The sequence below is a fragment of the Salmo salar genome, chromosome ssa15, assembly GCF_905237065.1.
Source record: "Salmo salar chromosome ssa15, Ssal_v3.1, whole genome shotgun sequence".
Classification (NCBI taxonomy): Eukaryota; Metazoa; Chordata; class Actinopteri; order Salmoniformes; family Salmonidae; genus Salmo; species Salmo salar.
The window spans coordinates 95,719,346-95,746,697 of record NC_059456.1 but is presented as its reverse complement, the minus strand read 5'-3'; the positions used below and the strand labels follow the sequence as shown (position 1 = coordinate 95,746,697).

At 43.8% G+C, this 27,352-nt stretch overlaps 1 protein-coding gene across 1 annotated transcript in view; it reads left to right on the top strand.

Moving 5' to 3' along the window:
- LOC106572577 (complement C1q-like protein 4) overlaps positions 1-20,254 on the top strand; it is a 28,425-nt gene extending 8,171 nt beyond the window's left edge. Inside the window, exon 3 of the mRNA XM_045696337.1 lies at positions 19,891-20,254. Coding sequence (XP_045552293.1) covers positions 19,891-20,070 — 180 coding nt within the window. The 3' untranslated portion in view covers positions 20,071-20,254. The remainder of the gene's footprint in view (positions 1-19,890) is intronic.
- The last annotated feature ends 7,098 nt before the right edge of the window (positions 20,255-27,352 follow it).

The following is a 27,352-nucleotide window of genomic DNA, read 5'->3' as shown; positions in this document are numbered from 1 at the left end:
CTCCTAGGGACGGCATGGAAGAGCACCAGTAAGCCAGTGACTCGGCCCCTGTAATAGGGTTACAGGCAGAGAATCTCAGTGAAGAGAGGGGAACCGGCTAGGCAGAGACAGCAAGGGCGTTTCGTTCCTCCAGTGCCTTTCCGTTCACCTTCACACTCCTGGGCCAGACTACACTCAATCATAGGACCTACTGAAGAGATGAGTCTTCAATAAAGACTTAAAGGTTGAGACCGAGTCTGCATCTCTCACATGGGTAGGCAGACCCTTCCATAAAAATGGAGCTCTATAGGAGAAAGCCCTGCCTCCAGGTGTTTGCTTAGAAATTCTAGGGACAATTAGGAGGCCTGCGTCTTGTGACCGTAACGTACGTGTAGGTATGTACGGCAGGACCAAATCGGATAGATAGGTAGGAGCAAGCCCATGTAATGCTATGTAGGTTAGCAGTAAAACCTTGAAATCAGCGCTTGCCTTAACAGGAAGCCAGTGAAGGGAGGCTAGCACTGGAGTAATATGATCAAATTTTTTGGTTCTAGTCAGGATTCTAGCAGCCGTATTTAGCACTAACTGAAGTTTATTTAGTGCTTTATCCGGGTAGCCGGAAAGTAGAGCATTGCAGTAGTCTAACCTAGAAGTAACATAAGCATGGATACATTTTTCTGCATCAATTTTGGACAGAACATTTCTGATCTTTGCAATGTTACGCAGATGTGAAAAAGCTGTCCTTGAAACAATTTTGATATGTTCGTCAAAAGAGAGATCAGGGTCCAGAGTAACGCCTAGGTCCTTCACAGTTTTATTTGAGACGACTGTACAACCATCCAGATTAATTGTCAGATTCAACAGAAGATCTCTTTGTTTCTTGGGACCTTGAACAAGCATCTCTGTTTTGTCCGAGTTTAAAAGTAGAAAGTTTGCAGCCATCCACTTCCTTATGTCTGGAACACAGGCTTCCAGCGAGGGCAATTTTGGGGCTTCACCATGTTTCATTGAAATGTACAGCTGTGTGTCATCTGAATAGCAGTGAAAGTTAACGTTATGTTTTCGAATGACATCCCCAAGAGGTAAAATATATAGTGAAAACAATAGTGGTCCTAAAACGGAACCTTGAGGAACACCGAAATTTACAGTTGATTTGTCAGAGGACAAACCATTCACAGAGAAAAACTGATATCTTTCCGACAGATAAGATCTAAACCAGGCCAGAGCTTGTCCGTGTAGACCAATTTGGGTTTCTAATCTCTCCAAAAGAATGTGGTGATCGATGGTATCAAAAGCAGCACTAAGGTCTAGGAGCAGAGGACAGATGCAGAGCCTCGGTCTGACGCCATTAAAAGGTCATTTACCACCTTCACAAGTGCAGTCTCAGTTCTATGATGGGGTCTAAAACCAGACTGAAGCATTTCGTATACATTGTTTGTCTTCAGGAAGGCAGTGAGTTGCTGCGCAACGGCTTTTTCAAAAATGTTTGAGAGGAATGGGAGATTCGATATAGGCCGATAGTTTTTTATATTTTCTGGGTCAAGGTTTGGCTTTTTCAAGAGAGGCTTTATTACTGCCACTTTTAGTGAGTTTGGTACACATCCGGTAGATAAAGAGCCATTTATTACTGTATGTTCAACATAGGAGGGCCAAGCACAGGAAGCAGCTCTTTCAGTAGTTTAGTTGGAATAGGGTCCAGTATGCAGCTTGAAGGTTTAGAGGCCATGATTATTTTCATCATTGTGTCAAAAGATATAGTACTAAAACACTTGAGTGTCTCCCTTGATCCTAGGTCCTGGCAGAGTTGTGCAGACTCAGACTCAACTGAGCTTTGTAGGAATATGCAGATTTAAAGAGGAGTTTATAATTTGCTTTCTAATGATCATGATCTTTTCCTCAAAGAAGTTCATGAATTTATTACTGCTGAAGTGAAAGCCATCCTCTCTTGGGGAATGCTGCTTTTTAGGTAGCTTTGCGACAGTATCAAAAATACATTTCGGATTGTTATTAATTTCCTCAATTAGGTTGGAAAAATAGGATGATCGAGCAGCAATGAGGGCTCTTCGAAAATGCATGGTACTGTCTTTCCAAGCTAGTCGGGTGGAGATTATAGTGGAAGCGGCGCAGGTCCTAATCCAGGCACTTGTCATCTCCTGTCTGGATTACTGCAACTCGCTGTTGGCTGGGCTCCCTGCCTGTGCCATTAAACCCCTACAACTCATCCAGAACGCCGCAGCCCGTCTGGTGTTCAACCTTCCCAAGTTCTCTTACGTCACCCCGCTCCTCCGCTCTCTCCACTGGCTTCCAGTTGAAGCTCGCATCCGCTACAAGACCATGGTGCTTGCCTACGGAGCTGTGAGGGGAACGGCACCTCCGTACCTTCAGGCTCTGATCAGGCCCTACACCCAAACAAGGGCACTGCGTTCATCCACCTCTGGCCTGCTTGCCTCCCTACCTCTGAGGAAGCACAGTTCCCGCTCAGCCCAGTCAAAACTGTTCGCTGCTCTGGCACCCCAATGGTGGAACAAGCTCCCTCACGACGCCAGGACAGCGGAGTCAATCACCACCTTCCGGAGACACCTGAAACCCCACCTCTTTAAGGAATACCTGGGATAGGATAAAGTAATCCTTCTAACCCATGTGCCGAAAGCGTTCCATGGGGATGCTGGCCCATGTTGACTTTAATGCTTCCCACAGTTGTGTCAAGTTGGCTGGATCTCCTTTGGGTGGTGGACCATTCTTAATACACAAAGGAAACTGCTGAGCGTGAAAAACCCAGCAGCGTTGCAGTTCTTGATACAAACGGATCTGCCTGGCATCTTCTACCATACCCTGTTCAAAGGCTCTTAAATATTTTGTCTTACCCATTTACCCTTTGAATGGCACACATACACAATCCATGTTTCAATTGTCTCAAGGCTTAAAAATCCTTATTTTACCTGTCTCCTCCCCTTCAGCTACACTGGTTGAAGTGCATTTAACAAGTGACATCAATAAGGGATCATAGCTTTCACCTGGATTCACCTGGTCAGTCACAGAAAGAGCAGGTGTTCCTAATGTTTTGTACATTCAGTTTTATGTTGCTGTTATAGTAGTGTTGTATTTACTGCATACTCTATGTGGTGGTTAACAGTTTAAAACATGATCTGATTAACTGATTGAGTTCATCTACTCCCCTGCTCCTTATGTGGTATTATCTTGTGTTACCATAGCATATCAGGTTTGACCAAGGTAATAATATAGACAAAAGTAATAAAGGCAATATATATATATACTCTTTAAAATGTGTTTTCTTATACAGTATATATATATATATATATATATATATATATATATATATATATATATATTATATATATATACTGTATAAGCAACAACAATAACAATAATTGATTGTCATCTCTAAAGGTTAGCTTTTCATTCTGCTAGACATCCTGTAGTGACAAGCCAATATCACATTAGCATCTCGTGTTGCTGTAACTTCCCATTGACAGACAGCATATGTCATCCACCTCATTATTTTGGGCAGGGTGCTTTTCCCCTCAGGCATAGTCGGAGGGAGGCTGCAGTTAGAAACGTTGGCACTTGGCCACTTTTGATTTCCCCTTAAACACAAAGAAGGAGTATCCAACACTACTATATTATTTTGTAAGGTATTTAACATTATGTATTATATAAAGTATGATTGTTGGGTGCAGGGGCTTTTATTGTAGCAATATCGCTCCAATATGTTGAAGGATTATTAATGTAAGTCTGCTATTTTTGCTGGTATTGGTGAAACAGAGAGAGAGAGATATGTGAGGGAGGCATGGTAGGATTATGAAGGAGATAAATGTGAATGTAGGGACTGAGCTGGAGCAAGAGAAAGAGAGAGAACAACCCATGAAAGAGCTGGCCACTCCCCCAGAGAAGCCAGCAGAACAACCCATGAAAGAGCTGGCCACTCCCCCAGAGAAGCCAGCAGAACAAACCATGAAAGAGCTGGCCACTCCCCCAGAGAAGCCAGCAGAACAACCCATGAAAGAGCTGGCCACTCCCCCAGAGAAGCCAGCAGAACAACCCATGAAAGAGCTGGCCACTCCCCCAGAGAAGCCAGCAGAACAACCCATGAAAGAGCTGGCCACTCCCCCAGAGAAACCAGCAGAACAACCCATGAAAGAGCTGGCCACTCCCCCAGAGAAGCCAGCAGAACAACCCATGAAAGAGCTGGCCACTCCCCCAGAGAAGCCAGCAGAACAACCCATGAAAGAGCTGGCCACTCCCCCAGAGAAGCCAGCAGAACAACCCATGAAAGAGCTGGCCACTCCCCCAGAGAAGCCAGCAGAACAACAAACCATGAAAGAGCTGGCCACTCCCCCAGAGAAACCAGCAGAACAACAAACCATGAAAGAGCTGGCCACTCCCCCAGAGAAACCAGCAGAACAACCCATGAAAGAGCTGGCCACTCCCCCAGAGAAGCCAGCAGAACAACAAACCATGAAAGAGCTGGCCACTCCCCCAGAGAAGCCAGCAGAACAACAAACCATGAAAGAGCTGGCCACTCCCCCAGAGAAGCCAGCAGAACAGCCCACGAAAGAGCTGGCCACTCCCCCAGAGAAGCCAGCAGAACAAACCATGAAAGAGCTGGCCACTCCCCCAGAGAAGCCAGCAGAACAACAAACCATGAAAGAGCTGGCCACTCCCCCAGAGAAGCCAGCAGAACAACAAACCATGAAAGAGCTGGCCACTCCCCCAGAGAAGCCAGCAGAACAACAAACCATGAAAGAGCTGGCCACTCCTCCAGAGAAACCAGTCGAACAGCCCACAACAGATCCTGACCACAGCCTCAACACCACAGCAGAACAGACAAATGACTCCCTCCTAGCAGCCCCCATGAAAACCCCTCGACACCCACTGAAGACACACAAAAGCCACAGATTGTACTCCTTATGGACTCAAATGGGAAATACATACAAGAAAATGTACTTTTCCCCAAACACACAGCGGCTAAACTCTGGTGCCCAAATACTCAGCGCACCCTCACCTGCTATCTGATGGCCAACTAGGGTCACCCAGCCACGTAATAGTTCACACAGGCACAAATGACCTGAGAGCACAGCAAGAAAGTGTGGCCGCAGCACTCAAGGGAGTGATTGAAAAAGCTTTTTCCACTTTCCCCAATGCACAAGAAAAGTCTGCAGCTCCCGGCCCCACCCTACTGGACTAAAAAATCAAATGTCTACTGTTTGGTGCTTCTGTCCCCAGCCAAGGAGGGCCTATAGGCCTACTGTCAGACTTGGGCCCTGATGGTGAATCTCAGTAAGACAAAAATAATGGTGTTCCAAAAAAGTTCCAATATCCAGTACAACAAATACAAATTCAATCTAGACACCGTTGCCCTATAGCACACAAAGAACTATGCTTACCTCGGCCTTAACATCAACACCACAGGTAACTTCCACAAGTCTGTGAACGATCTAACAGACAAGGCAAGTAGGGCCTTCTAAGACATCAAAAGGAACATAAAACTCACATCTCAATTAGGATCTGTGTAAAAAATAAGTTAGAAAACCCATTGCCCTCTATTGTTATGAGGTCTGGAGTCAACTCACCAATCAAGAATTCACAAAATGGGACAAACACCCAATTGAAACTGCATGCAGAATTAAAAAAATATATACTTAGTGTAAAATGCAAAATCCCTAACAATGCATTCAGAGCAGAATTAGGACAATACCAGATAGTTATCAACATCAATAAAAGAGCTGTTCAATTCTACAACCACCTAAAAGGAAGCCATGCCCACACATTCCACCACAAAGCCCTCACCTACAGAGAGACAAACCTAGAGAAAAGTCCCCTCAGAGCCCTCACCTACAGAGAGACAAACCTAGAGAAAAGTCCCCTCAGAGCCCTCACCTACAGAGAGACAAACCTAGAGAAAAGTCCCCTCAGCCAGCTGGTTCTGGGGCTCAGTTCACAAACACAAACACAAACACAAACAGACCCCACAGAGCCCCAGGACAGCAACACAATTAGACCCAACCAAATTATGAGAAAGCAAAAATATAATTATTTGACACACTGGAAAGAATCAAACAAAAAACAGAGCAAACTATAATGCTATTTGGCCCTAAACAGAGAGTACTGAGTGACTGACTCAAAATTAAGAAAACTCTTGACTATGTACAGACTCAGTAAGCATTGTTTTGCCTTGCCATAGGCAGACCTGGTTATGTGCACACTGCCCACAAAATGAAATGAAACTGAGCTGCTCTTCCTAACCTCCTGCCAAATGTTTGACCATATTAGAGATACATATTTCCCACAGATCGCAGAGACCCACAAAGAATTTGAAAACAAATCAAACATTGCTAAACTCCCATATCTGTTAGGCGAAATACCACTGTATGCAAACACTGCAGCAAGATGTGTGGCTAGTTGCCATGAGAAAAGGACAACCAGTGGAGCACAAACAACATTTAAATACCACCTATATTTCTCTGTTTATTCGTACTACAACTATTTGCACATTACTAAAGTACTGTACATAGCTCATAATGTAATACTTGAAATGTCTTTATCTTTTTGAAAACTTTTTGAGTGCAATGTTTACTTTTAATTTTGACTAGTTTTCGGTTGCTGTTGTTTTGTGTCTCCTCACTTTTGTTCATTGTTTATTTCACTTGCTTTGGAAATGTAAACACGTTTCCCATGCCAATAAAGCCTCTTTGAATTGAATTGAGAAGGACCGAGAGAGAGAGAGGGACAGAGAAAGAGAGAGAAAGAGAGAGAGAGAGAGAGAGAGAGAGAGAGAGAGAGAGAGAGAGAGAGAGAGAGAGAGAGAGAGAGACAAGAAAAAGAGAGAGCAACAGGGGGATGGAGATGGCCAGGGGAGGGGGAATGAGCTCCTCCATGTGTGGCCGCCACACTGAGCTGATCCTGGGGCTGTGTGGAGAAATGGGCCCCTGGGGGCCAGCATAGAGCCTGGGGCTGTCTGTGTTGTTTCTGGCTAGCCCTGGTCCTTTCATTACAGGGCTTCTGGTAAACGGCCTGGGAGGGAGGGAGGGAGGGAGGGGGGAGGTTGGGAGGGGGTAGCAGCTGCACTGTCATTTTATATACAACCCAAGATGTGTGAACATATGTGTAGAAAGAGACAGACAAGGATAGATGAAATGAGAATCTGAAAAAAGAAGGGGCAGAGGGAAAAACATATATTTTTTTAATTGAACTTTTATTTAACTTGGCAAGTCAGTTAAGAGCAAATTCTTATTTACAATGACAGCCTACCCCGGCCAAACCCGGACGATGCTGGGCCAATTGTACACAGCCTCTTGCTCTGAGATGCAGTGCATTAGACCACTGCGCCACTCGGGAGCAACTCAGGAGCCATTCGGGAGGTGGGGCTAGGGTACTAAACTGATCAAGCACGGCTATTCTGTGAGACTGGCAGGGAGATGTGAGGGTATACAAAGTCATCGTTTTATCTGTGGTGCCTTGGTTCACTGGTAATAAAACTGACAGGATTCATTGGCTGTGATATACTGACCTCTTAGAGGGAAGACAATAGAAAAGTAGCTCTTAAACTCTCTCTCTTTCTGCCGCACATGGCAAGGCAAGACAGGTGGGAGCGTGGGGGGGAGGAGGGAGATGATAGCGGGGTGAACAGGCAGTGGCTCGGGTTGTTGTTGACCTTGATAAAAAAATTGGCCCGCACTACCCTCTGGAGAGCCTTGTGGTTGAGGGTGGTACAGTTGCCATACTAGGCAGTGATACAGCCTGACAGGATGCTCTCGATTGTGCATGTAGAAGTTTATGAGGGTTTTAGGTGACACGCAAAATTTCTTCAGGCTCCTGAGGTTGAAGAAGCGCTGTTGCGCCTTCTTCACCACGCTGTCTGTGTGGGTGGACCATTTCAGTTTGTCCGTGATGTATACGCCGAGGAACTTAAAACTTTCCACCTTCTCCACTACTGTCCCGTCGATGTGGATAGGGGGTTGCTTCCTCTGCTGTTTCCTGAAGTCCACAATCATCTCCTTTGTTTTGTTGACGTTGAGTGAGATGTTATTTTCCTGACACCAAATTCCGAGGGCCCACACCTCCTCCCTGTAAGCTGCCTCATTGTTGTTGGTAATCAAGCCTACCACTGTAGTGTCGTCTGCAAACTTCATGATTGAGTTGGAGGTGTACATGGCCACGCAGTCATGGGTGAACAGGGAGTACAGGAGAGGGCTGAGAACGCACCCTTGTGGGGCCCCAGTGTTGAGGATCAACGGGGTGGAGATGTTGTTTCCTACCTTCACCAGCTGGGGGCTGCCCGTCAGAAAGTCCGGACCCAGTTGCACAGGGCGGGATCGAGACCCAGGGTCACAAGCTTAATGATGTCACTTGTTAAATACACTTATATCAGTGTAGATAACGGGGAGGAAACAGGCTAAGGAAGGATTTTTTAACTTTGAGACAACTGAGACATTGATTTTGTATGTGTGCCATTCAGAGTGTAAAAAGTGCCTTTGTGCGCAGGTTTGTGTCAAGAACTGCAACACTTTTGAGTTTTTCACACTCAACAGTTTCCTGTGTGTATCAAGAATGATCAACCACCCAAAGGACATCCAGCCAACTTGACACAACTGTGAGAAGCATTGGAATCAACATGGGCCAGCATCCCTGTGAAACGCTTTCGATACCTTGTAGAGATGAATTGAGGCTGTTCTGAGGGCAAAAGCTTGAGGTGAAACTCAATATTCGGAAGGTGTTCCTAATCAAATCAAATTTCAAATGTATTTATATAGCCCTTCTTACATCAGCTGATATCTCAAAGTGCTGTACAGAAACCCAGCCTAAAACCCCAAACAGCAACCCCAAACAGCAAGCAATGCAGGTGTAGAAGCACCTAATGTTTGGTATGTATGTAATTACTATGGAAAGAAATATCAAAAGACCTCTATTTTGAGAGATTTATATTACATAATCATTAACTCTTTTGTTGGTTGTCTCGAAGTATGAAATACAGGTTATATCACAGATTATATCAATTTCTACAGAAAACCCAGCGATTTGAGCTCACGTATTGAAATCCATTATACGGAGAGAAGCACAGTGTACAGCCAGAGTCAGAGCTTCCTTAGCTACAATACCCTGAAGGCTAATTATAATATATTTCAGCAGCTCTACCATGTCCATGTCTGGACCCCAAATAACACCCTATTCCCTTTATAGCGCACTACTTTAAGCCAGGGCCCATACGGCTGTGGTCAAAAGTAGTGCACTATGTAGGGAATAGGGTGCTATTTGGGAAGCACACCATGTCACTTCTACCTGGAGTTAATACAGATTCTGGTCATTACAGAGTGGCCGTGTGAAACCACTTTCAGGTGATCTATTAAAAGAGTATAAATTACTGGTTAAAAAGACCCAGGGAAAGATTAAATCTGAGGCAATGAAGGCAGTATAATCTCCATTTGTCCACTTTGAACATTTTATATAATATGCACATCGTCCATACCACGTCGTCCATTACTTCCAGATAATGTACAGGGCGTCAGCGGGTATCACTTACATACCAGTTGTGTCAAGACAGTGATATAACATAGATATCATTGGTATTCCTTGTTTATGACAATACTCAAGGAACCACCCAGCTGGCACATTTGGTTCCTTGGAAGTTGTCCGAGTGTACCTTTTTGGTTTCCCATTGCGTCTGGGTACAAAGCCATACGTTTTCCTGACCGGTAAAACTGAACGTTTTTTAAACAGAAGTTAATATTTCGCCTGTTATGGGAACGTTTATTTTTAGGTTGCAGGGAGGTTCTGGGAACGTTTTACTCTGGTTGCCTGAAAGTTTTCCTGGGGGGTTTTATTAAGGTTTTGACAACAGAAATTATAGGGTATTTGGAGATAATTAAATAACGTTCTGAGAACACGTTTCAATAAGACTTTTAATAACACTGCTAGCTTAGTTTGGATGAACTGTTTTGTACTACAAGCAGAGATAGGACACTAATTTGCTTAGGCATTAATCATGTAAACACATTTATTTCAATTTTGCATGGCATCAGTGAGATTTGAATATATGACCTTCTGTTCGCTATCCATGGAATTAGTCCACTGCACTACCAGAATGGAGTTAGCATGCTATGTTTGTTTTTACTCATACAAAGCTGTGTATTTTAGTCTATTTAAACACCCCATTTCAAAGAAACAAGCACTCATTAGGATCAGGTGTGAACACACTTAACTCTCTCTATCCTCTATCTTGTTTTGTTGACACTGAGAACAGAATGTACAAAACATTAGGAACACCTTCCTAATATTGAGTTGCACCCACCTTTGCCCTCAGAACAGTCTCAATTTGCCACGGCATGGATGGGCTGGTCCAAAGATTTCTACAAGGTGTTGAAAGCGTTCCACAGGGATGCTGGCCCATGTTGAGTACAATGCTTCCCACAGTTGTGTCAAGTTGGCTGGATGTCCTTTGGGTGGTGGACCATTCTTGATACACACAGGAAACTGTTAAGCTTGAAAAATCCAGCAGCATTGCAATTCTTCACACAAACCAGTGTGCCTGGCACCTTCTACCATACCCCGTTCAAAGCCACTTAATTATTTTTGTCTTTCCCATTCACCCTCTGAATGGCACACATACATAATCCATCTCTCAATTGTCTCAAGGCTTAAAAATACTTATTTAACGTCTCCTCTCCTTCATCTACACTGATTGAATTGGATTTAACAAGTGACATCAAAAAAGGGATCATAGCTTTCACCTGAATTCACCTGATCAGTCTATGCCATGGAAAGAGCAGGTGTCCCTAATGTTTTGTACAGTCAGTGTATATGTTTTTAAAAATAACATTCTTAGAATGTTCTTTGAATGTTACTAAGGTTTTCTCATGGTTTTTATGGAACGTTTTCTTAATGTTCCAAGAACATGACTTTAAATACAAGTATGAGGAAACCTGCAGAAAACGTTATGCTGAAGTATTTCCACAGATGTTTGTTAAGCGCTAGCTGGATATCCTGCACCGTTCCCAGAAAGTTGTGGGACGGTTGTATGCAAAATAATCATAGGACAACCACGCTCTCACCAAGATCTCAGATACATGGTTCTCAGATCGTTATGTGCTAGCTGAGCAGGGATGGACTCGGACCAGAAAACAGCTCGGCCATTTGTAACCAACCAAACCATTTTTTACCCTTCAAGGCCGCTATACTGGCCCATTCTATTGCCTTAGACAAATAATGACATTTCTGCACTTAAACCCCAATTTAGACAGGCCCAGACCAGCCCATCTGGCATTTGCTAAAATTGCTCTATGTTCAGTCAGTCTCTGTGAGGGACTGTAAATGAATAGATTAATGATAGCACCATCACACGGTTAATGAGGGGTTAGGGGAGATGTTGCGTTTAAGAAGTATAGCATGACATATTACCGCTCCATGATATATTATAAAACAGAGCTGCATTAGCATAGATAAGGCAATTGCAAATGTGGTAGAATGGTAAATAACAAATCTTTATTTCTTTAAATGGCAATAGCAGAGAAAACACTGCTGTCACCATCATAACCATATCATAACCTGTCAGCACCATGTCACCATCATAACCATATCATAACCTGTCAGCACCATGTCACCATCATAACCATATCATAACCTGTCAGCACCATGTTACCATCATAACCATATCATAACCTGTCAGCACCATGTCACCATCATAACCATATCATAACCTGTCAGCACCATGTCACCATCATAACCATATCATAACCTGTCAGCACCATGTCACCATCATAACCATATCATAACCTGTCAGCACCATGTCACCATCATAACCATATCATAACCTGTCAGCACCATGTCACCATCATAACCATATCATAACCTGTCAGCACCATGTCACCATCATAACCATATCATAACCTGTCAGCACCATGTTACCATCATAACCATATCATAACCTGTCAGCACCATGTCACCATCATAACCATATCATAACCTGTCAGCACCATGTCACCATCATAACCATATCATAACCTGTCAGCACCATGTCACCATCATAACCATATCATAACTTGTCAGCACCATGTCACCATCATAACCATATCATAACCTGTCAGCACCATGTCACCATCATAACCATATCATAACCTGTCAGCACCATCTCACCATCATAACCATATCATAACCTGTCAGCACCATGTCACCATCATAACCATATCATAACCTGTCAGCACCATGTCACCATCATAACCATATCATAACCTGTCAGCACCATGTCACCATCATAACCATATCATAACCTGTCAGCACCATGTCACCATCATAACCATATCATAACCTGTCAGCACCATGTCACCATCATAACCATATCATAACCTGTCAGCACCATGTCACCATCATAACCATATCATAACCTGTCAGCACCATGTCACCATCATAACCATATCATAACCTGTCAGCACCATGTCACCATCATAACCATATCATAACCTGTCAGCACCATGTCACCATCATAACCATATCATAACCTGTCAGCACCATGTCACCATCATAACCATATCATAACCTGTCAGCACCATGTCACCATCATAACCATATCATAACCTGTCAGCACCCTGTCACTACCATAACCATATCATAACCTGTCAGCACCATGTCACCACCATAACCATATCATAACCTGTCAGCACCATGTCACCATCATAACCATATCATAACCTGTCAGCACCATGTCACCATCATAACCATATCATAACCTGTCAGCACCATGTCACCATCATAACCATATCATAACCTGTCAGCACCATGTCACCATCATAACCATATCATAACCTGTCAGCACCATGTCACCATCATAACCATATCATAACCTGTCAGCACCATGTCACCATCATAACCATATCATAACCTGTTAGCACCATGTCACCATCATAACCATATCATAACCTGTCAGCACCATGTCACCATCATAACCATATCATAACCTGTCAGCACCATGTGACCATCATAACCATATCATAACCTGTCAGCACCATGTCACCATCATAACCATATCATAACCTGTCAGCACCATGTCACCATCATAACCATATCATAACCTGTCAGCACCATGTCACCACCATAACCTCTAACTTCAACCACACGTCATGTCCCCTAACAGCAATAAGGAAACCTACCAGTAAAACAGACACAAATATCCCCTGGAGGAATCACATCCCAGTCTTTGGATTCATTAATTAGTATACCGATTTCACCTAATTCAAACAGACATCGATAATTAGTACACAAATGCAACGTCTAGGCAATGTTTAGAGCCATTCTCTTTTTCTCTCTCTAATGCCTTATGCACTTGTCTGGCCATCGTGACATGTTCAGTGTGTGGGTGTCTATATATCTGTCTTGTGGTGTTATCTCAGTCTAGCCCTCACAACACTCACCTCCCTATTGCCTCGTCCCTCAGCCCACTGTCTACCAACCTCCATTAACACATCTATCTTCCTCTCCTCTCGTCCCCTGATCTCTCTCTCTCTCTCTTTCTCTGTTCCTCTTCCTTTCTGTCTCTCTGTTGACCAACTTGTCTTGTTTTGTCATCCTTTTACCGTCATGCTTTTTGAGGTTTTGCCTCTCGGTCATGTTTCTTTTTCTCTGGTCCTCCATTCCCCTGGCTCACTGTATGACTGACTATCTTTCCTTTATTATATCCCTCTATCTATCCCTCTGACTGCCCACAGAGCAACACAGTGTTATAAAGGGTGGACAAAAACCCTTTCAAACTTACACAACAACCCCTCTCAACAAGCCTGTTAATACGATGACATGGTCTGTTGAGTGTGACTTACACAGAATGTGGGACCAGTGTTCAGGAATCAGTGTTCTTTTGTTAGAGTGCCCGCCTTGAAATTGGAAGGTTGGGGGTTCAATCCCGTGTTGAGTCATACCAAATATATATATATATATATCAGAATGCACCTTGTTGGAGAGAAGGACATAAGGGCTCATACATGCTTATAAAGCATTATTATTATTATTATTATACTTAGATTTATGTAAAGTGTTACCAATGGCACAGTAAAGTAGCGTGATTGAGTGACATGACGTTAGTTGAGCTGCAGATCATACTCTGTGCCTGTCGTGCCGTGTCTTGGAGATATGCGTCGGTCGTCTGGGGGGCTGACAGAGATTGAGTGGTCTATGCTTAGCACTCACACCGTTGCTGCCTAGACATGAAGCCTGATAGATAGATACAAGGTCAGTTAGGCCACTGACGCCAGACAGACAGTATGTCTATGGAGTTGATATATAAATCTTACATACTCACTCCTCTTTTTTAAGACTGTAATTGTGTAGCTTTCCGTCAGAGTATGACATCACCTGGTTGGTTCGTGCTGGCCGACTATCTGACAGGTCCTTCTACAGACTGCACTGGATAAACAGACGGATTGGGCTCTAACCTCTGACCTCTTCCTCGATCACAACCATATTGTCTGTTATTGGTCAGCAGAGGACACAGAGCTGATCACACACTCTGTTATTGGTCATCAGAGGACGCGGAGCTGATCACACACTCTGTTATTGGTCATCAGAGGACGCAGAGCTGATCACACACTCTGTTATTGGTCATCAGAGGACGCAGAGCTGATCACACACTCTGTTATTGGTCATCAGAGGACGCAGAGCTGATCACACACTCTGTTATTGGTCATCAGAGGACGCAGAGCTGATCACACACTCTGTTATTGGTCATCAGAGGATGCAGAGCTGATCACACACTCTGTTATTGGTCATCAGAGGACGCAGAGCTGATCACACACCCTGTTATTGGTCATCAGAGAGCTGCTGTATCTGTGGATGGGGCTTTCGGACCTGTGTAATGAAGCAGAAGGCTGATTGGCTAGTGTAGAATAGATAAGAAAGAGGTGTTCACATGGGACAATGGGTAGTCTACAGCAGTGGTCACCATCCTTTTCTGAGTGAAGATCACTTTCGCAGTCAAAAAGCAAGCTGAGATCTACCGCTTAGAATTTAAACATTACTTAAAATGTAACATTAACCTAATAAAAACGGTTCTGTAGGAAGTTTGTGGAGTAGACCTAATACATTATCACAGCATATTGGCTATATGCATGGCCTGCCAATATTGTTCTTCTCAGACCATATTAGATTAAAAAACTCGAGCTTTGATACCAAAATAGATCATTTGGTGTAGCACTTGTGAGGCACAGCTGAGCATAAATCTAAATAATTTGCATTCTTATTTTACTGGACTGATGCTACCTGCATCGGATGGTCATGGTGCTTTCAAGACAACTGGGAACTTGAAGAAAATAAACTAGGTCAAATTGGGACGTCAGTGATCTTCAGGTCAGAAAGTCAGAGCTCTAGAAAGATGCCAGAGTTTCCAACTTGGTATTCCAAGTTGGATGACCTTTAAAAAGATTTGAACAAGCCGGATCTTGTTCCCAGTTGTCTTGAACGCACTGAAGTCGGAGATTATTGAGTTCAAAGTTGTTTTGAACATGTTTTGAGCATAGGTAGAGAGAGAGCAGCAGAGGGTTCACCTCTCACGGTCCCTGCTATCTCCTTCCTTTCCTCCGGTGAGACTGGCCAGAGAGAGGGGACACCCTTCCACCTGATGGCAAAACTCAAGTCGCACGGCATCATCCTCATACACAAATTCATGTTGTTCCTATGACCAGAGAAAGTGAAATATTCCTCAATATTAAAATATACAGTTGAAGTCAGAAGTTTACATACACTTTGGTTGGAGTCATTAATAATACTCGTTTATCAAACACTCCACAAATTTCTTGTTAACAAACTATAGTTTTGGCAAGTCGGTTAGGACATCTACTTTGTGCATGACACAAGTAATTTTTCCAACAATTGTTTACAGACAGATTATTTCACTTATAATTCACTGTATCACAAATCCAGTGGGTCAGAAGTTTACATACACTAAGTTGACTGCCTTTAAACAGCTTGGAAAATTCCAGAAAATGATGTCATGGCTTTAGAATCTGATAGGCTAACTGACATCATTTGAGTCAATTGGAGGTGTACCTGTGGATGTATTTCAAGGCCTACCTTCAAACTCAGTGCCTCTTTGCATGACATCATGGGAAAATCAAAAGAAATCAGCCTGACCTCAGAAAAAATATTGTAGACCTCCACTAGTCTGGTTCATCCTTGGGAGCAATTTCCAAACACCTGAAGGTACCATGTTCATCTGTACAAACAATAGTACGCAAGTATAAACACCATGGGATCACGCAATCATCATACTGCTCAGGAAGGAGACGCGTTCTGTCTCCTAGAGATCAACGTACTTTGGTGCGAAAAGTGCAAATCAATCCCAGAACAACAGCAAGGACCTTGTGAAGATGCTGGAGGAAACAGATACAAAAGTATCTATATCCACAGTAAAACGAGTCCTATATCAACATAACCTGAAAGGCCGCTCAGCAAGGAAGAAGCCACTGCTCCAAAACCGCCATAAAAAAGCCAGAATACAGTTTGCAACTGCACATGGAGACAAAGATCGTAGTTTTTGGAGAAATGTCCTCTGGTCTGATGAAATAAATAGAACTGTTTGGCAATAATGACCATTGTTATGTTTGGAGGAAAAAGGGGGAGGCTTGCATGCCGAAGAACACCATCCCAACCGTGAAGCACGGGGGTGGCAGCATCATGTTGTGGGGGTGCTTTGCTGCAGGAGGGTCTGGTGCACTTCACAAAATAGATGGTATCATGAGGGAGGAAAATTATGTGGATATATTGAAGCAACATCTCAAGACATCAGTCAGGAAGTTAAAGCTTAGTCGCAAATGGGTCTTCCAAATGGACAATGTCCCCAAGCATACATCCAAAGTTGTGGCAAAATGGCTTAAGGACAATAAAGTCAGGGTATTGGAGTGGCCATCACAAAGCCCTGACCTCAATCCCATAGAAAATTTGTGGGCAGAACTGAAAAAGCATGTGCAAGCAAGGAGGCCTACAAACCTGACTCAGTTACACCAGCTCTGTCAGGAGGAATGGGTCAAAATTCACCCAACTTATTGTGGGAAGCTTGTGGAAGGCTACCTGAAACGTTTGATCCAAGTTAAACAATTTAAAGGCAATGCTACCAAATACTACTTGAGTGTATGTTAACTTCTGACCCACTGGGAATGTGATGAAAGAAATAAAAGCTGAAATAAATCATTCTCTCTACTATTATTCTGACATTTCACATTCTTAAAATAAAGTGGTGATCCTAACTGACGTAAGACAGGGAATTTTTACTTGGGTTAAATGTCAGAAATTGTGAAAAACTGAGTTTAAATGTACACTGCTCAAAAAAATAAAGGGAACACTTAAACAACACAATGTAACTCCAAGTCAATCACACTTTTGTGAAATCAAACTGTCCACTTAGGAAGCAACACTGATTGACAATAAATTTCACATGCTGTTGTGCAAATGGAATAGACAACAGGTGGAAATTATAGGCAATTAGCAAGACACCCCCAATAAAGGACTGGTTCTGCAGGTAGGGACCACAGACCACTTCTCAGTTCCTATCCTTCTGGCTGATGTTTTGGTCACTTTTGAATGCTGGAGGTGCTTTCACTCTAGTGGTAGCATGAGACAGAGTCTACAACCCACACAAGTGGCTCAGGTAGTGCAGCTCATCCAGGATGGCACATCAATGCGAGCTGTGGCAAGAAGGTTTGCTGTGTCTGTCAGCGTAGTGTCCAGAGCATGGAGGCGCTACCAGGAGACAGGCCAGTACATCAGGAGACGTGGAAGAGGCCGTAGGAGGGCAGCAACCCAGCGGCAGGACCGCTACCTCCGCCTTTGTGCAAGAAGGAGCAGGAGAAGCACTGCCAGAGCCCTGCAAAATGACCTCCAGCAGGCCACAAATGTGCATGTGTCTGCTCAAACGGTCAGAAACAGACTCCATGAGGGTGGTATGAGGGCCCGACGTCCACAGGTGGGGGTTGTGCTTACAGCCCAACACCGTGCAGGACGTTTGGCATTTGCCAGAGAACACCAAGATTGGCAAATTCGCCACTGGCGCCCTGTGCTCTTCACAGATGAAAGCAGGTTCACACTGAGCACGTGACAGACGTGACAGAGTCTGGAGACACTGTGGAGAACGTTCTGCTGCCTGCAACATCCTCCAGCATGACCGGTTTGGCGGTGGGTCAGTCATGGTGTGGGGTGGCATTTCTTTGGGGGGCCGCACAGCCCTCCATGTGCTTGCCAGAGGTAGCCTGACTGCCATTAGGTACCGAGATGAGATCCTCAGACCCCTTGTGAGACCATATGCTGGTGCGGTTGGCCCTGGGTTCCTCCTAATGCAAGACAATGCTAGACCTCATGTGGCTGGAGTGTGTCAGCAGTTCCTGCAAGAGGAAGGCATTGATGCTATGGACTGGCCCGCCCGTTCCCCAGACCTGAATCCAATTGAGCACATCTGGGACATCATGTCTCGCTCCATCCACCAACGCCACGTTGCGCCACAGACTGTCCAGGAGTTGGCGGATGCTTTAGTCCAGGTCTGGGAGGAGATCCCTCTGGAGACCATCCGCCACCTCATCAGGAGCATGCCCAGGCGTTGTAGGGAGGTCATACAGGCACGTGGAGGCTACACACACTACTGAGCCTCATTTTGACTTGTTTTAATGACATTACATCAAAGTTGGATCAGCCTGTAGTGTGGTTTTCCACTTTAATTTTGAGTGTGACTCCAAATCCAGACCTCCACGGGTTGATAAATTGGATTTCCATTGATTATTTTTGTGTGATTTTGTTGTCAGCACATTCAACTATGTAAAGAAAAAAGTATTTAATAAGATTATTTCTTTCATTCAGATCTAGGATGTGTTGTTTAAGTGTTCCATTTATTTTTTTGAGCAGTATATTTGGCTAAGGTGTATGTAAACTTCCGATTTCAACTGTACATGACGAAATGCTAATAATAATAAAAACGCAGGGCTATTAATAGCCTACACCTGGCTACTCATTCATTGTAGCTGCAGCGCGAGTGGAAGTAGGGAGAAGCGCGTTTTATATTTTGTAATACTGTTGAATAAAAACCGTTTTGACAGTGCTGAATAAAAACTTAGACATGAACTCACTCAAAACAGTCTCTCTCAGGTCATGATTTTACAAGTTATTAAATCTCACGTAGGCTAGTATCAAACTAATGAAATGTTTGGCGATCGATCTGGAATGCCTTGAAGATCAACCAGTCGATCGCGATCGACCGGTTGGTGACCACTGGTCTACAGGGATGGAAGTCAGGAAGTCAGGCAGTCAGGTCCAGAAACAGCAACAGTATCTTCCCCCAGCAGCTATTGACCTGCTGCTTATGATGTAAACGCCCTAGCGCTAATAGCAGAGCTCAATATGCATGGTATTGAGTGTCTCTCTGCGTCCCAAATGGCACCCTATTTCCTTTATTTTGACCAGGACCTATAGTGCACTAATAGGGAGATATTTGGGATGCATCCACTGTGTCCGGCCCAGTCTGAGCCTCCTTCCATTTGCATGCTGGTGGGGAGCTCAGTCTGTATTGACCCGCAGGCAGTGGATCTTTACTTGTTTCTTAACACATTTAATTGGGTTTACTCGTGTGGACATGGAGACACAAATGCATTAATTAAGTTACTATTACAAAGCGCGGGGGGGGGTGTTTGCCTATTGTAAAGCTGTAACATTGATGGTTTCAACACATGACATTTGCTCTGTGCGTCTGTGTCTGTCTGTCTGTCTGTCTGTCTGTCTGTCTGTCGCTGTGTGTGTGTGTGTGTGTGTGTGTGTGTGTGTGTGTGTGTGTGTGTGTGTGTGTGTGTGTGTGTGTGTGTGTGTGTGTGTGTGTGTGTGTGTGTGTGTGTGTGTGTGTGTGTGTGTGTGTGTGTGTGTGTGTGTGTGTGTGTGTGACAGGTGAGGGCCAGTGCCATCGCCCAGGATGCGGACCAGAACTACGACTATGCGTCTAACAGTGTGATCCTGCATCTAGACGTGGGGGACGAGGTGTGTGTACAGCTGGACGGGGGGAAGGTCCATGGAGGAAACACCAACAAATACAGCACCTTCTCTGGGTTCCTCATCTACCCTGACTGATTGACTGACCTGACTGAGTGACTGAATTGACCAACCTGACTGACCTTCACAACTTTAAAAAGACAAGGGAGGCTGTGGGCAGACTGGAGGAGCTGAAGGCAAACACACATACACACACACACATACAAACAAACACACACACATACACACAAACACACATACTCTCATATACACACACACACACATACACACACAAACAGTACACACAAACATACATAAAAAACGTGCATACATACAGTACCAGTCAAAAGTTTGGACACACCTACTCATTCAAGGGTTATTCTTTATTTTTACTATTTTCTACATTGTAGAATAATAGTGAGACATCAAAACTGACATAACACATATGGAATCATGTAGTAACCAAAAAGGTGTTAAACAAATGCAAATATATTTTATATTTGAAATTCTTCAAAGTAGCCACCTTTTCCCTTGATGACAGCTTTGCACACTCTTGGAATTCTCTCAACCAGCTTCACCTGGAATGCTTTTCTAACAGTCTTGAAGGAGCTCCCACATATGCTGAGCACTTGTTGGCTGCTTTTCCGTCACTCTGCGGTCCAACTCATCCAAAACCATCTCAATTCGGTTGAGGTCAGGTGATTGTGGAGGCCAGGTCATCTGATGCAGCACTCCATTACTCTCCTTCTTGGACAAATAGCCTTTACACAGCCTAGAGGTGTGTTGGGTCATTGTCCTGTTGAAAAACAAATGATAGTCCCACTAAATGCAAACCAGATGGGATGGCGTATCGCTGCAGAATACTGTGGTAGCTATGCTGGTTAAGTGTGCCTTGAATTCTAAATAAATCACAATCAGTGTCACCAGCAAAGCACCCCCACACCATCACACCTCCTCCTCCATGCTTCACGGTGGGAACCACACTTGCAGAGATCATCCGTTCACCTACTCTGCATCTCACAAAGACACGGCGTTTGGAACCAAAAATCGCAAATTTGGACTCATTAGACCAAAGGACAGATTTCCACTGTTCTAATGTCCATTGCTCGTGTTTCTTAGCCCAAGCAAGTCTCTTCTTCTTATTGGTGTCCTTTAGTAGTAGTTTCTTTGCAGAAATTCGACCATGAAGGCCTGATTCACACAGTCTCCTCTGAACAGTTGATGTTGAGATGTGTCTGTTATTTGAACTATGTGAAGCATTTATTTGGGCTGCAATTTCTGAGGCTGAAAACTCTAATGCACTTAACCTCTGCAGCAGAGGAAACTCGGTCTTCCTTTCCTATGGCGGTTCTCATGAGAGACAGTTTCATCATAGTGCTTGATGGTTTTTGTGACTGCAATTGAAGAAACTTTCAAAGTTTTTTAAATGTTCCGGATTGACTGACCTTCATGTCTTAAAGTAATGATGGACTGTTGTAATGATGGACACCTGTTAATTGAAATGCCTACCAGGTGACTACCTAATGAAGCTGGTTGAGAGAATGCCAAGAGTGTGCAAAGCTGTCATCAAGGCAAAGGGTGGCTACTTTGAAGAATCTCAAATATAAAATATATTTTGATTTAACACTTTTTTTGGTTACTACATGATTCCATATGTGTTGTTTGATAGTTATGTCTTCACTATTATTCTACAATATAGAAAATAAAGAAAAATTGAATGTGTAGGTGTGTCCAAACTTTTGATTGGTACTGTATGTAGATACATTCATGCAGTACATGCATACGCATACTTAACACACTCTCTCGTACAACTTCTCTCTTTCACACACACACACACACACACACACACACACACACACACACACACACACAGAAATGACAGCACACTGAAAGGACATGGACTGACTGAGTGGAGTTTTTCAAATGAAGAAGTGTTTCATTTGTGTGTTGAGTGTTATTGAGACAATTATGACCAAGTGCATTTACTGACCCCTCATGTGTGTTGAAATATGGACCTCAGAACATGTACAGAATAGGTGTGCAAAAGGTTGCATTAAAATATACAGCATATTCAATGTCACGTCTACTTACTTGGTCCCGTGTGGCTCAGTTGGTAGAGCATAGTGTTTGCAACGCCAGGGTTGTGGGTTCAATTCCCACAGGGGACCAGTACGGATTTTTTTTTAATGAAATGTTCACTACTGTAAGTCGCTCTGGATAAGAGCGTCTGCTAAATGACTAAAATGTAAATGTACATTGTTGTACATACAGTTTAACTAAGAGAATCAGTCCTACCCATTGAGCATTCTGAGTGTGACCAAAGGTTGTGAATGTGTGAATCAAGACTGGGTTAGCCTACTGAGTTAAAGCCAAGGCATTAGCTCTGGGAGCCAACACAAATTTCCAGAGTTCAATTTCCGCTACACTTCGCCCCCCTCTGACCCAGTCGACAGTTCAGTAGTTCACACTGTTAAGTCACTGTGATATGTCCCAATAACATCATCCAACTGTTTCAAAATAAAAGTCCCCTGCTTTTTCAAAATAAAATATCCCTGTTGTTCATAATCTAGGCCAGAACAGTCTTACTCTACTACATGGAGACAGTTTTGTATTTTATGATCAATTGTTTCTTGATTTTCAGCTATAAAAAAAACAAGGACATAAAAAAAAAATTAAAACACAGATAACTAAATAAAATGAAGACAGTATTCAAAGTAAATCACATCTGGTCACAGATGGTTGACCTTCTTTAACCATCACACCATGAGGCTGAGGGAGGACACCATCACACCATGAGGCTGAGGGAGGACACCATCACACCATGAGGCTGAGGGAGGACACCATCACACCATGAGGCTGAGGGAGGACACCATCACACCATGAGGCTGAGGGAGGACACCATCACACCATGAGGCTGAGGGAAGACACCATGAGGCTGAGGGAGTACACCATCACACCATGAGGCTGAGGAAGGACACCATCACACCATGAGGCTGAGGGAGGACACCATCACACCATGAGGCTGAGGAAGGACACCATCACACCATGAGGCTGAGGGAGGACACCATCACACCATGAGGCTGAGGGAGGACACCATCACACCATGAGGCTGAGGGAGGACACCATCACACCATGAGGCTGAGGGAGGACACCATCACACCATGAGGCTGAGGGAGGACACCATCACACCATGAGGCTGAGGGAGGACACCATCACACCATGAGGCTGAGGGAGGACACCATCACACCATGAGGCTGAGGGAGGACACCATCACACCATGAGGCTGAGGGAGGACACCATCACACCATGAGGCTGAGGGAGGACACCATCACACCATGAGGCTGAGGGAGGACACCATCACACCATGAGGCTGAGGGAGGACACCATCACACCATGAGGCTGAGGGAGGACACCATCACACCATGAGGCTGAGGAAGGACACCATCACACCATGAGGCTGAGGGAGGACACCATCACACCATGAGGCTGAGGGAGAACACCATCACACCATGAGGCTGAGGGAGGACACCATCACACCATGAGGCTGAGGGAGGACACCATCACACCACGGGGCTGAGGGAGTACACCATCACACCACGGGGCTGAGGGAGGACACCATCACACCACGAGGCTGAGGGAGGACACCATCACACCATGGGGCTGAGGGAGAACACCATCACACCACGGGGCAGAGGGGAATACAACACACACAAAAACAGACACACACGCACACAAACATACAGTACACACACTGAAAGGGCAACAAAGTGAAAGGACGTGGACTGAGTTTCTATAGATGTGTGTGTGGAGAGTTGAGTGTTACTGAGCCAGTCATGACCAAGTGCATTTCTTAACCCCTCGTGTGTGTTGACATGTCAGAGTGTGTGCAAGAAAGGATATCAGAACATGTACATTATAGGTGCAGTAAAACTTTAACTCTGGTACATTGAAACATACCACATATCCCAAGTCTCTTCTACTTACATTGTGAACTGTACCTACAGTACAACCACAATCCTCATTCCTACCCATTCAACATTCTGAGAGTCACAAAGTTGTTATTGTGTGATGCAAGATCATGTTAGCCAACTGAGCTAAAGCCTGTGGAATTAGCTTTTGGAGCTAAGACAAGTTTTTTTCACTTTACTTTTTTGTACATCATTGGGGTGACATTCTCTAGCTAAAGGATCGGATGCTCTGCCTTCTACTGTTTTAACAGGATAAATAACATACATTGAGCGTACAAAACATTAGAAACACCTTCCTAATTAAAAAAACTAAGAGAGCAAACTCAGTGTATATACACAGTATGTGTGCACACACCCACCACTGAGAGAACACTCCTTGTTCAATTCATTTGACATTCAATTGGCGTGACTAGCCATTTGTCTCTTAGTCTTGGCTATTTGTGTCAAATTGAGAATATGATTTGTGCCCCAAATGGCCCTATATAGTGCACTAGTTTTGGCTCTGGTCAAAAGTAGTGCACTATATAGGGAATAGGGTGTAATTTGGGATTCAGCATGGCCTGTGAGTGTGGACCTAGAGGCTGAGGGTTTAAACCTAACCCATATCGGTTGGCCCCTGCTTCAGACCGACTGTTTCTCCATGGATTTCCAATATGTCTAGTTAAGACACTGCCTTACAAGGTAAGAATATATTGATCTGTGTCATAGATCATACACCTAGCTCAAAAAAAAATAAAAGATATGTACATTTCAAAATGTGGCAATATCTTTCCTGACTGTACTGAATAGCCATAAAGTGTACCCTAATGGTGGTTACTATTCACTTGTTGACATTGTTGGACGGAGACCCTTTGGAAACATGGTTCATCAAAACAAACAGCATGCCAATACATTATCTCAGAAGTGATCTTTATTTCGGTTTGAATAACAAGTGAATGTCAAAAACGTGACTAGTTAAGAGTTGAAATGTACACCATTATAAGCAGTTTATTGAACTGGAATTGTATCAATAGTCAGCCCCATGCATCATTTTGTCACTTTAAATCAATACCTAAGCCTCATAATGAAGGGGAATGACCATTTACATGAATTATATGTATGGAGGATTTACAAACTTTAATTGTTAGTGTCTAAATGTTGTTTAATTTAATTGAAATCTTGAATTTGTAGCTTCACAATGTCAAAAAATCTGAACGTGTGTGTATCCAAGATCACGTGTGTGTGTGTGCCCAGCCCCCTTGCTTAGTCTCTTCAGTAGTCCTGGCAGATAGATTCCAGTGTAAAGTTAATTGGTGGAGGAGGGTATGAGGCAGGTTGCACTGAGGCCATTAGAGATTCCCCTGTCGAATGCAGAGGATCACACACACACCCACAAATAGCAGGATTCAAATAATCAATACACTTCACTTCCATCCAACACACACACGCGTGCACGTAAACACACACTCAGTAATTAGAGGACAACCTATTCACCACTTGGCTATGATACCTTACATTTCACACACACTCCGATAGCTCTGGTGGTACCTAATGAGAGTAAGAAGTGACTGGTTGTGAGGGGAATTAGGAAAAGGTCAGGAAGCGTGGAGTGGAATCTGTCTCGGCACACTGAGCAACATAACATACAGGATTCTACTTGGCAGTCCCATGTTCCAATCTAGACCACTGTCATACAGTTCCATGTTCCAATCTAGACCCCTTTCATACAGTTCCATGTTCCAATCTAGACCACTGTCATACAGTTCCATGTTCCAGTCTAGACCACTGTCATACAGTTCCATGTTCCAATCTAGAACACGGTCATACAGTTCCATGTTCCAATCTAGAACACTGTCATACAGTTCCATGTTCCAATCTAGACCACTGTCATACAGTTCCATGTTCCAGTCTAGACCACTGTCATACAGTTCCATGTTCCAATCTAGAACACGGTCATACAGTTCCATGTTCCAATCTAGACCCCTTTCATACAGTTCCATGTTCCAATCTAGACCCCTTTCATACAGTTCCATGTTCCAATCTAGACCCCTTTCATACAGTTCCATGTTCCAATCTAGAACACGGTCATACAGTTCCATGTTCCAATCTAGACCCCTTTCATACAGTTCCATGTTCCAATCTAGACCACTGTCATACAGTTCCATGTTCCAGTCTAGACCCCTTTCATACAGTTCCATGTTCCAATCTAGACCACTGTCATACAGTTCCATGTTCCAGTCTAGACCACGGTCATACAGTTCCATGTTCCAATCTAGAACACGGTCATACAGTTCCATGTTCCAATCTAGACCCCTTTCATACAGTTCCATGTTCCAGTCTAGACCCCTTTCATACAGTTCCATGTTCCAATCTAGACCCCTTTCATACAGTTCCATGTTCCAATCTAGACCACTGTCATACAGTTCCATGTTCCAGTCTAGACCACTGTCATACAGTTCCATGTTCCAATCTAGAACACGGTCATACAGTTCCATGTTCCAATCTAGAACACTGTCATACAGTTCCATGTTCCAGTCTAGACCACTGTCATACAGTTCCATGTTCCAGTCTAGACCACTGTCATACAGTTCCATGTTCCAGTCTAGACCACTGTCATACAGTTCCATGTTCCAGTCTAGACCCCTTTCATACAGTTCCATGTTCCAATCTAGACCCCTTTCATACAGTTCCATGTTCCAATCTAGACCCCTTTCATACAGTTCCATGTTCCAATCTAGAACACGGTCATACAGTTCCATGTTCCAATCTAGACCCCTTTCATACAGTTCCATGTTCCAATCTAGACCACTGTCATACAGTTCCATGTTCCAGTCTAGACCCCTTTCATACAGTTCCATGTTCCAATCTAGACCACTGTCATACAGTTCCATGTTCCAGTCTAGACCACGGTCATACAGTTCCATGTTCCAATCTAGAACACGGTCATACAGTTCCATGTTCCAATCTAGACCCCTTTCATACAGTTCCATGTTCCAGTCTAGACCCCTTTCATACAGTTCCATGTTCCAATCTAGACCCCTTTCATACAGTTCCATGTTCCAATCTAGACCACTGTCATACAGTTCCATGTTCCAGTCTAGACCACTGTCATACAGTTCCATGTTCCAATCTAGAACACGGTCATACAGTTCCATGTTCCAATCTAGAACACTGTCATACAGTTCCATGTTCCAGTCTAGACCACTGTCATACAGTTCCATGTTCCAGTCTAGACCACTGTCATACAGTTCCATGTTCCAGTCTAGACCACTGTCATACAGTTCCATGTTCCAATCTAGACCACTGTCATACAGTTCCATGTTCCAGTCTAGACCACTGTCATACAGTTCCATGTTCCAGTCTAGAACACGGTCATACAGTTCCATGTTCCAGTCTAGAACACTGTCATACAGTTCCATGTTCCAATCTAGACC